This window comes from Symsagittifera roscoffensis, chromosome 1 (genome assembly GCF_963678635.1).
Source record: "Symsagittifera roscoffensis chromosome 1, txSymRosc1.1, whole genome shotgun sequence".
In the NCBI taxonomy this organism is placed as follows: domain Eukaryota; kingdom Metazoa; phylum Xenacoelomorpha; order Acoela; family Convolutidae; genus Symsagittifera; species Symsagittifera roscoffensis.
The window spans coordinates 57,105,846-57,117,631 of record NC_087062.1 but is presented as its reverse complement, the minus strand read 5'-3'; the positions used below and the strand labels follow the sequence as shown (position 1 = coordinate 57,117,631).

General features: G+C 34.8%; 1 protein-coding gene across 1 annotated transcript; it reads right to left on the bottom strand.

Moving 5' to 3' along the window:
- Positions 1–4,091: 4,091 nt before the first annotated feature.
- On the bottom strand, positions 4,092–10,451 carry LOC134856834 (uncharacterized; the record flags this gene model as incomplete). Its single annotated transcript, XM_063873123.1, is given in 3 exon segments — positions 4,092–4,395; positions 8,918–9,376; positions 9,924–10,451. Coding segments are annotated over 3 exon segments (1,277 nt in total), but the record flags the coding sequence as incomplete, so codon positions are not given.
- Positions 10,452–11,786: the final 1,335 nt, after the last annotated feature.

The window sequence follows — 11,786 nt, the reverse complement described above, 5'->3', positions numbered from 1 at the left end:
AAGTTGGTATTCCAAAATTCTCTAGCCTTATTGGGGCGAGTTGTCTGCAAAAGGTCGGTGTTTGATAAATGCATACCCATCAAAATTTGACTCGGAATTTTGCTCTGTGACTCAAAGGGACTCCGGGTTTTTGTTATTAAGTATAACTTCCATTGGAGACTTAAAAGTACCAATGAGTGGTTTCAAGTAATCCCAAATAGCAACTTTAGCAACCTGTGTGTTTTCGACTGGATTACACAAAAAGTTGACTTTCTAATTGTGTTAAGTTTATGTTTTGCGAATAGTTGCTTTTAATCTGTGGACGCTGCTGTTATCTACGTCACTCTATTTTCTCTGTTATACTGCCAATTAATATCCGGTTGCAGTAGAACCAGAAAATTTTTATTCCATGCAAAGTTTTCGTATCAGATATTGGAATAATAATCACTTCTATTAATGACAACTTTTTCGAACTAATTTTTGGACTAAGTTTGTTTTGTACAGACACGTTTTTAGCACTTTGTATTCAGTATTGGTGGTCCAAAATATAAAAATTGAGAAAACTTTATTCGAAACCAGTGAGAGGGCGGTCAGAAAACTCAGTGTTTTGCCCTGAAATACGAGCAGTCTTGTTAAAGCTTGAATTATATTAGCTTTTTTGCCAAACCCAGTTTATTTAAAACAAGCAAAAAAGTCACGTATAGACCCACAAGATTATAGAGGCAGAGGGACTGAAAAGCTGTAAATAACTTTTCAGTCATATATTTTTTAACAAGACTGCTCATATAAGGGCAAAGCCATGAATGTTCCGACTGCGCATTACTTGGTCTCGAATAATTTTTGACAATTTAAATATTGAGAACTACTTTGAAAGTTTTTGGCTAACAATATCAAAGTGTTAAAATTGAGTCATTTATGGAATTAATAAGACCAACTATGGCGTGCCTCATTATCACAATTTGAAAAAGGGAGGATAAGTGCCACACATGAACAATGCGCGTGATAGTCACATTGTCAAAGTATTATTCTATCCTCAAACCCGCGCTTTAATCTAGTGCAAGCATACTCGCTTGGAAATCCGAAGGTTCCCGGATCGATACCCATACGCAGCCAGTTTTTCTAAAATCGTGCAACATGAAAAATTTAGCACTGGCAAATACATTCCTTAATTTCTTCGAACCAGGAAAATAACTAACCAGGAAAATAAAAGTGTAGCAAAAATCATAGTTGTTTCATGAACGTTTTAATTTGAATAAATTATGTACAGAACGGACATAGTCAAAAGACAATCGAAAAAGTATGGAAATAAATTTGGAAAAAACTCAAAAAACAAAATACAAAATAGATTTAGGCTGGAGCAGAAAAACAAATCAAAGAGATAACGATTCATGCGAATTATTGACTTCAATCGTTAACGCATAAAAATCAAATTTCAGAGAGCACGGTTGATCTGTTTTCAGCTAATTTGATGCCAAAGTCTTTTCTTGAAAAGCTCTGTATTTGAACAGAAAAACTACAAGGCAGTTCCTTGCTGTGACAGATCTTGCACCAAAATTATTGATGAAAAATGTAGAATTTTATTTTAGAAAATTGTTTGTATTGGGAATAATTGCACCAAGCCTTTATTTAAAATAAACATGAAAAAAAGTAAACGACTGGACCACAAAAAATATCCTTCAGAATCTTACAGATGCATAAATGTTTATATCAAAGACAGCCAAAAAAATCAGTTCAAAACTGGTAAATTTACTTTCAAGATACTCTGCGACACGAATAGAAACAACAAAATTCTTCGAGTTCGTCAACAATGTAGGAAAAAGAACAACACAAATTGGGTGATATATCAGCAGAGACATTGAATAATTTTTTTGTTGAAGTTGGACCCAATTTAGCAAAGCCACTAAAACAGTAAATCAGTTTCAAAACAGTACAAACAGTAGTAAATACATTTTATTTGTGAAGTGACAGAGCAAAAAAATTTGAAAACATTGGTTCTTGGCAAAACAAAAAAAAACTTATACTTGAGGAACGAAAGATGTCTCTGTAAATTAAGCGTTTTTCAACAGTCATAAAGATTTGCTGTCAGAATGATCCGCAGCTGATGCAATTGCAAATTTCCTTTGATCAATTAAAAATAAGTTGTCGATTAAAAAAATATTTTGTCTTATTTTAGATTTATCAAATGCTCCTGATACTGTAAGTCATGGAATCTTACTTTAAAAATGCTCATTTCATGTAGAAGATGTCGATTCTAAAATTTAATTTAGAGAAACATTACCAGTTGAAGTAAAAGTCACGTATAGACCCACAAGATTATAGAGGCAGAGGGACTGAAAAGCTGTAAATAACTTTTCAGTCATATATTTTTTAACAAGACTGCTCATATAAGGGCAAAGCCATGAATGTTCCGACTGCGCATTACTTGGTCTCGAATAATTTTTGACAATTTTTGCAGATGATACTAATGCGTATGGCGAAGATTTGGGACAAAACTACTACCTGAATTTGAACATCATAGAAGCAAGGATGACTGGGAATAAACTTACGATGAATAAAAAAAACATTTGTACCCAGCTCAAATCATCCAGCAAGTTTCAAGAGAGAGTATTGAAAACATATGTTTTTTTAGTTATTAAGGAGTTCAACCTGACCGATTTGGTTTCCACTTAGCATATCTGAAACAACTAAGACTAGTGCGCATTATGATTTTTATTCTCTGTCACAATAGAAACATGTTGTCGGTTGAACAATTCAGACGAGTGTACAAAAGTTATGAGCAACCAATTTAGCAACACGGAATACTGATCTATGGTTGCTCCTCAAACTCAGTTATAGATACTCAGCAAAAAGAACATTTAATTTCAAAGAGAATAATCACCAGGAAAGAAATCAATGAAGAAAAGATTGACGAGACACAAATCAAAAGTTTTATACTAGACTAAAACATTTTTTAAAGATATTGCATTGTCCAGTAAACAAATTACACAGTCCTGTTCATAAATTTAGAGACGTCTACCTGCACGATAACAATTTCTAGGCGAGTCTTCTTTGATCAATGATGGGTTGAAGCTTTTTATGACGAGTAAGTACTTCGTTTCATAGAAATCATTGACGGTTTTTCTGATTCCGATTGTCAGCAATAAAATTGGCTTATATGGACATTTAAGGTTCAATCTGACCCAAAGTGCACCTGCAAACAACAGACTTGAGCCCTTAAGCTGACCATTTAAATCCGTTTTTTAAACTATTAGAATCGGCATTTATAAAAACTGTAACTATGATCGACTTTTTAACAAATTTAAAGTTACTATTTTAGGTAGAACGTTTTTTAAACACCGGTCGCCACTATTTTTGCAGTAGCAAAAGTCTTACTTAGTTGAATTTTGGTTTCGCGTGTCGCGGCAATTTCCTTTCACGACCTTTACTCGTAGTTGCTTTTCATGGTCGCGCTGGTCTAAAATTAAGACTTTTATCTTGCTACGCGCGATTTTTTTAATACCACCAATTGCGTCGTTAGTTTCAGTCGTGAAACTTGTTTAGTTGAGCCGATTGCATTGGTTCCTTACAGTATCTTCAGTTGGGAATTGACGAATTTTTGCCGCGCCATTTCTTCTAGTCGGTATTTCGAGTCGCGCCGGTCGTAATTTTTTCGAGTCGCGCCGGTCGTAATTTTTCGAGTCGCGCCGGTCGAAATAGGCGGCATTTCGAGTCGCGCAGGTCGTAATTTTTCCCCAATTTTTCTGGTCGCAATAGGTTTCAAAGTTGCGCCAGTCTGGAAATAGGCAAATTTGGTTATTCCGGTAGTGAAGTTTTGCTGAGTTGTGGCGGTTTCTGATGTTGAGCAGGTAAGAACCAATTTTTAGTCGCAGACCTCAACCCGGGAGATTATCATATGTTTTATCGCCAGTTTATCTCAAATTTAATTCAGTTAAAAAAAACTAATAAGAAAAAACTCACCCAACCCAATTGAAAGTCTATCCATTTATTGTAACTCTGGTTAACAGTTACAAACAATCCGTAATTATTGAATAATTATTGATGCCGAGTTTTTTTCTACTTCAACGGTTTTTTTAAATTTTCAGACAATATTAATGAAAACAAAGTTTGGGACTCTAAATGTTTTAAATTATGTGCTCCCTTTTTTGATAGAAAAGCAAGAAATAGTAACGAAACAAATGAATGTAGAAGAAACCAAAGCAAAATTGAGAAACAACAAGACAGTTTGTGGCACACTCAGAAGTATCAGTTGTTGTTTTACAACCTCGAGAGAGCCTTCTTTGTTCACAAGACTGGTATCCGGTGTCGGTTCTGATTGATTTCCCAGGACCATGGGCTCACCCTTCTCATGATAATCTTCTAAGCTTCGCTCTTCTGACTGCGGGATTGGTATTGGTTTGCTGATGTTTTGGCCGTTTACTAAAAATATGAACTATAGCCACCATAAGTTTCAATTATCTCAAGCAAGTTAAAGGACAGATATAGTTTCCAGGGATTTAAAAAAAAGGACAACTTTGGTTGAACAAAAAACTTGAGACACTGGATCAAGACATCCTTCTACTCCGATATTTTTGTTGCTTTTTTGCATTTTCGTATTAGAGAGCCCAGTTTGCCTGCTCTTTGTTAATTAGTTTGAAAAGAGTTGATAAAGATATTCAAAATCAAACAGCCAAAAAAAGTTGAACGTGAACAAATTGTCCATATTTTCAAAAAATTGAGAAGCCACATGGCCAAAAAAACTCATTCTGCTCACTGACATCTCATCAAGCCAAAAACAACTTTATCTGTCAACGATGTTTCATGGTAAGTTGTATAATCAAAGATGATTCCGTAAAATCATAATGTATATTTATTACACAGGGTAAAAGTCTCAATGAGCTCAAGTGAACAGAAAAGTAGTGATTTCTTTCTGAACACTTTTCAAGTTTTGAGACAAAAATCTGACAAATCACCTTCAACTTTTTTTGATAAACTCTTGATAAAAAAAACCTAAAAAAACTGGATGAAACTATAAATCATGTTTTTTCGTGATAATTTTCGATTTTAGAGAAAACTTGATGATATTAAAGCCCTTCAGTTTCACAAACATTTCTATTGATAATTGACAATTTTTAATGAATCGAGAAAGCAATCCAATGTTTGAGAAAACCAAATAAATGTATATTTTTTATTCCGCTGGAAACACTGAACATAAGCAACAGACAATTGGAAAAAAGTAAATGAACGCCAAAAATCAGGCAATAAATGACTTGCTTTTTGAACAAACATCAACTTTCGAATTTCAAACAAAAATTATATGGCCCTTAGTCTCTTTTAAATTCAGGAAGATTCTATGATTGGCATCGTTTTGATTAAAACTAACGCAATTAGAGAAAACTTGAGTATTATTAAAAATTTTCATTCCGCCGGGAAATCTAAAAATCAAAATTCAATTTCGAAACTAAAAATCAAACGCAGTTTTTTACCATTTAAAATTTCGTAAATGGAAAGTGCATTTTGCCTACCTTCTAGCAAATGAAATTGAATTGAACTTTGCAGATATATGAGAAATGTTATATGCAGTTGAAATTAGACTCTAGTTTAATTTCTCTAGTTATATAAGCAGTTGTTATATAAGCAAGTAGAACTCTAGTTATATATGCAGTTGAAATTAAAACTGCATATATAACTAAGCGCATTTATATGAGGGATAGAAAAGACAAGATAGACTGCCATGATTATTACGCTCTCTTCGTTTCTTGACACTTATCAATCTGAGCATTGCTTTTAAAATACAATGCTGATTTGATTTATCCGAAAACAAAAACAAATAAAAATTGAAATTTAAAATGCCTTTTTCTCAAATTGAGTTGATTTTAGGTGCAAAGAATGAAGACTTACCAGACTTAATACAAAAGTTCGGGACTAAACTTTACCCCAAAACAGATATATTTTGAACTTTTTAGTGAATCAAAAATTACGCAGACACTACCGAGTCAAATAATGACAAAATTGTTTCAACGTGAGCCTCTTACACATCACAACATTTTAGCAAAGTATTTGAGAAAACTTTTTAACAATTCTTTGTAAGCAAAAAATTTGGGTTTTATTTAATGAAAACAACATTTTTTGGCTAACAAGAAAAATTTCAATTTTTGGAGAATGTGTATTTCTAAAACTTTTTTGAGCTGTGTAAGAGACTTCACTTGGTATAATTTTCTTATCAATTATTTTGGTATTTTAGGCGTATTTCTTGATTAACTAAAAAAAGCTAAGCTGACTAATTTTTGAGCTACTAATGTGGTTGTAAATTTGGCAACATGAATTGCACTATGATAACTCCGGGGAAAATCTATTTATCTTTCTGTTCACTTTTTGTTTAATCGTAACCCAAATTGAGACAAACGCGTTTAAAATTTCCAATGTTGTTCGTTTCGTCTGGATAATTATAACAGCACTGCGCTTTTTTTTCAAAAAAACTCCCTTCAATATTATATTGTATGTCCTTAAACTTTATTCTCTTTGGATTATTGATTGCAATCCATGGATATTCTGAAGTTGCTTCACAATGGAAAGACTGATGATGGTCATTTTTTTGAAAATAAGTAATGCATCAAACAAGGATAATCTGTTGCTGTGCAAACAACACAGATTAGCTCAACTACCAATTATTGAAGAAGAGAATAGTGGAATCCCTCACATGCGAGGCGAAGGACCGAATTGGCGAAAACAAAAATCAGCCAATCAGATTTCAGTAATTCAAAATTTGGAAAGAAAGCGAGAAAATCTCAAAGAAAGTAAATATTTCCAGGGACTTAATATTAATATTGACCAAAAATGAAAACGCCCGAAACATGCAAAACTTTCAAGTTGTTACTCACCGCCGTCTAATTTGAGCAAATTCTGTATTTCAAAGGTTTTGTTATAAGAGAAGCAAAAGATTGCTTCCTTTAATTACTTTTAGTTGAACAGCAGCTGGTTCATTTTAACATTTGACCTCCAGCTGTTTTTGTTTTTGGTCCTTCGTGCATGAGTTTTTCTCCCATTGGGTACTTTGCCCATGAGAATTGCCTCAGAAGAGAAAATCAAAAGCTTTTTAAAAGTTTTTATCAGTAACGCACATTAACAAACTATTCAAAAAGTCAAAAACTGCAAAAGTAGCGCAAATAACGACTGAGGAATTAAATTTAAAATTAGCCGATCAACAGAATTGAGAATTCAAAGTGATTCGCAATTTTCGGGTCATTTAGTGTCATTTAGTAGCCGAACGAAACTGAGAAAACTTAGTTGAAAGTTTTTTGGGATCTGAATCACGGCTGAAAAGAGTGGAATAGGATTCCTCACTTGACCCTCAACAATTTTTCTTTGGGATTTGGAAGTGTCAACAATGAAAAACAAGACTGCTCGTATCAGGGCGAAGCCCTGAATGTTCCGACAGCCTTTTAAGGTTTATGGAGCAGCAGTAATAACATAAAAAATCAAATGAAACAAAACAAAATGAACTTTTTTTTCTTCATAATTTCATCATGAAAATCATCCCCCCACACGCCATATAAAGTACAAAAAGATAGATTTCGTTCCTTGTAACAAATCAATTATGGCAAAAAAAGTTTCGTTCAACCAATTTATAAGATTTTACAAGACGGATTAAATCTCCGCTTACGCGTTAATAGCGCGAATTATATCGCGTGTTAATTGTCCCAAATTGGTCAAAATGGCAATCTTTAAACCCTCATAACTTTACGAAAAATGATCACAGGTGAAATGTCTTTTCAAATTTAAGTTCAGGACAACAATACCTTTCGAATGATATGAAAAAATTCCGTCAAAAATGGCTAGTTAAAAAGTCGAAATTTGTCTGAAGAAAAAAACCCACCCCGAGCACAAATATTCCGTTACTTTCGTATCGAAAGTCGGAACAAAAACGAAACCTTGCCCATAGTTCTTTCCAACTTCATAGAGTAGTTGGAGCAACAAATAAACGCTTACGTGAGCCTTATTTCATGACCACGTAATGTCCGAGGCATTACAAACTCATGTCTGCTTGGCAAAAGCGTTCATGACTCAGATATTTTAAAATATTTTGCTCTTCTAAAAGGATAAAACTTCTCTGTGAAAGACTTATTCAACATTTATTTATATGCAAATCTTGACCCTAATCTGGGGCGGATTTAGGGGGGGGGGACGCTTCCCCTCAGGGATTCGACCCCCTGCCGACCCAAAGGAACCCCCTTTATACTATTTTCCAACATCCATTGTTCGTGAAGGACCCTAAATATTTTCTAAAGGCGCCTTTATACTAATTTTGAGGGGGGAGCGCGCGCCGCAAAAACGCAATTTTTTGGCCAAATTTTCCAAAAAGTGCCTAAAAACGCCTTTTTGGCCTGTTTTTTTTTCAAATTTTTGCCTACGGCGTAGAAAATTTGGCCAAAACAGGAACAAAACAGTGCTTTGGGAGAGCTCGAAAAATCAATTTGGTCGACCTAAAAAAAGGTCGACAAAAATTTCGAAACGGGTCTAGGGCAAACTCCGATATGTCAAACATCCGAACTTATATAAAAAGTTATGTAATAATATGACATTAGAACTTCACAAACAGGACAGTTCAATTATCCAATTCCAATTAAGCCGACTTTCGGTTTAGGGCCGTCGGTGACTTCTATGCGCGCATCGCCTTTTTGCGGCGACATCCGGCTCTAACGTTCCTATAGAGTCCGACCCTCGGTTAGCGAACGAGCAACACGTTGGCACGACCGCGGCGATCCGCCTTCATTCCACCACTAAAACAATTTTTAAGCAAACAGAAGATATCGGATCTTTGCCATACTCTTTGATAAGTTCGAATGTTTGCCCTAGTAAAGCAGTTTTTGGATGTTTATAACACTTTTTGGTTTTCGGATATTTGACTTATCGGATGTTTACAAGGTACCCCTGTTGAAACGTACTAAAATGCAACACTTACTGTCATTAAATGGGATTTTCTCGTATACAGCACACAGATATTGTGCTTGTTCCGATGTACAAACACCTCGCACATAACTTTTTCCATCCGTTCTATCTTTTGAATTAACCGTCTTCAAACATCCAAAGTGCTGATTCTTTGATTCTCTCCCTGCGGGCTCGTTTTTACCCCAAAAAGAGCTAAAAACTACATTTAAAACCACAGATGTGTATGTAATTTCCGACGTCCATCTTCGGAAGCCAAGATGGATCTCTTTTATCGGGCCAAACATTGCTTCTGCTGCCAACTCGTATAGAAGATCAAGTTCTCGTCTGTTGAACCCGACCGCAAGGTCAAACCCTACTCCGAAATATTTGCACTCTTGTCTGGCTCTTTCGAACGTGAACTTCGAGAAAACCATGTAATACTCGGCCAGCAAAGTCTCAGTTATTTTTTCCTGCCTCATTACCATTCGCACTTCTAGAAATATTTACAGAAACAAACTAGTTAGCTTGAATAAGGCGTGCAGCACAAAAACATTCAAACACGAAATACTGATTACTTTTAAAACGAAATACCGGTACTCGATTATTGTTGCTACTTTTGAAACAGAGACGAAACCAGATGAGACAATGTCGGTTTGCAGCTGAATTTTCGCAATTAAGAAGCAGATTTATCTCAAGCGCACGGGCAAAACATACTTAATTCTTTCCAGCCTCCCGATTTTGGTGGAAGCGCCAAACACTTACGTTTTTTGATCGAAGCGGTAAAAATCTTAGAAAGAGCAAGTCGAAACACAAGTCGGACACCTGGACACGGCTAAAACCTCCTTCTATTCATTTCATTTTGGCATTTTCCCCGACATTTTTTTTCAATCACCCCATTCACTTATACTCATCCTTTAACTGTGAAAAACCATCCAATACATGCTAGCTTTTCCAAAAGGTTTTTATTTGCTTATAGTTTTATCGGGTTTTTTATAACACAGCAATTTTGGCTGAATAAACCATATGACGATACCACTTACTTTTGAGATCTAGATCCGCATTGGCATCGACGTACGTATAGTTTGCACAAATGAACCGTTTTTCACCCTGTTTGCAGTCGTTTCTGCCCTTCAGTTTGACTGTCATGCAACCATACTTTTCATCATTCCTCAACGAAGGCTGACCCCGTTCCCAGTTATCGTAGTCGTCTTTTTCAGTTGCTACAATATTGTTCTGAATGCTAGTAATCGTCATGTCATAAGCAGACGCTCGAAATGAGTACGCGATTTTTCTAATTCGCTGAAACCCTATGTGAATCGGGTTTTCGCTCTGCTTTATGTGTTCAAGGCTAAAGTACATATCAATTTCCTCATTTGTAAAAGCCATAGCCAAGGTTGGTGGGTTTTTGGGAGATATCAGCTTTTTAGCCTCGGGAATCGACATAAGTTTGGTTCTGCAGTAGTCTGCAGCAGCTGTCCAATTGTGATTGGACCTTAAGTTTGGAATGAAGTAAGTAGCCTTTACAGAGTCGTCCAGCTTACTGTACCACTCAAAGGCTTCACTAAACCCTGCAAAACAACACTCACGCATAGCATACTGAGAAAATTAAAAAAAAAACTCTTTCAGACCTTTCCCTTACGAAAAACTACGCGACCGAAAAAAAGAAAAAGTTTCAGGGTTCCTATATAGGTGTGTGTTTGTATATGTGTGTATAAATACAAAATAAAATCATAGCGCGCAGCCAACGAGCGCAAGAAAACCGAAAGAAAAATGTCTTGTTTTTTGGTTAGAAAATTCAGTTTTCGAACTTCAAACTAAAAAATACGTGGCCTTTAAAATCTTTAAATTTTAAGAACAGTTAATAAATTTTTGATTAAATTAACTCAATTTCAGACCAATAGGTAGATTTTTTTCCATTGGATAATCTGAAAACTAAAATCCACTTTCGAAATTAGATGTCGATCACGTTTTGTTGCGCCATATCCACATTCGTGACTGGAGGGCGCATTTTATTTAATTTTAGCAGATGAAATTGTATTGAATTCAAAAAGTGCAGGCATCTTAAAATGGATTCATAATTCCCTGATTATGTATGAACGCACCTCTGTAGTTATTAGAGGATTTTTAGACATTATCCTGAAAAAAAAACATAACAAGCAGACAGTTCGAAATTAGTCAACGAATGCAAATAAAAATTCTGATTTTTCAATTTTCGAGATTCAAAAAACAAAAATATATATACCTATAAAGTTCCCTGAACTTCTAGAACAATTTTTACTTGGAACTTGATAAAACTGATTCAATTTGAGAAAACTGGATTAAAAAAATTGTATTCTGCTCGTTCTCGTGACCTTTACTCTTTTGCTGTTTAATAGTGGAGTTTGCATTGCTTTTAACAAAGAAACTGAACCGAACTTAAAAGAAATCAAAAATCAAACCGTGAAAAAGTAAATTATAGCCTGAAAAGTTTTCAAGAGTTTTCCTGAAAAAAAAAACGAAAAAGTCATCACAACATATATGAAAGCCTGAACTATTTTCATCGATTCGTAAAAATTATTGAAAAAATTGCAATTTTTGAACTAGAAACTAAAAAATAGATAGCCTGAAAGCTCTTGCTCTTTCAATTTCTAAAAAAAATTTATGATACTCTTTTTTGATGAAATTATCAACACGACCTAAAGAAAATATCACGACTTAATTAAGAGTCTGAACTACGCTCATCGACTAATGTCACCCAAAAAATCACTAATACCTATATACGAGTCTTTACTACGTTCATCGACTCTAAAAATTGATAACCAGACTTTTTCTTGCTTTTTTAAGCAGTAAGAATTGGTTGCAATAAGTCAAAAACTGCAAAAATTGGAGGTCATGATAGCCAAATTGAGATAAAAATTGGCAAA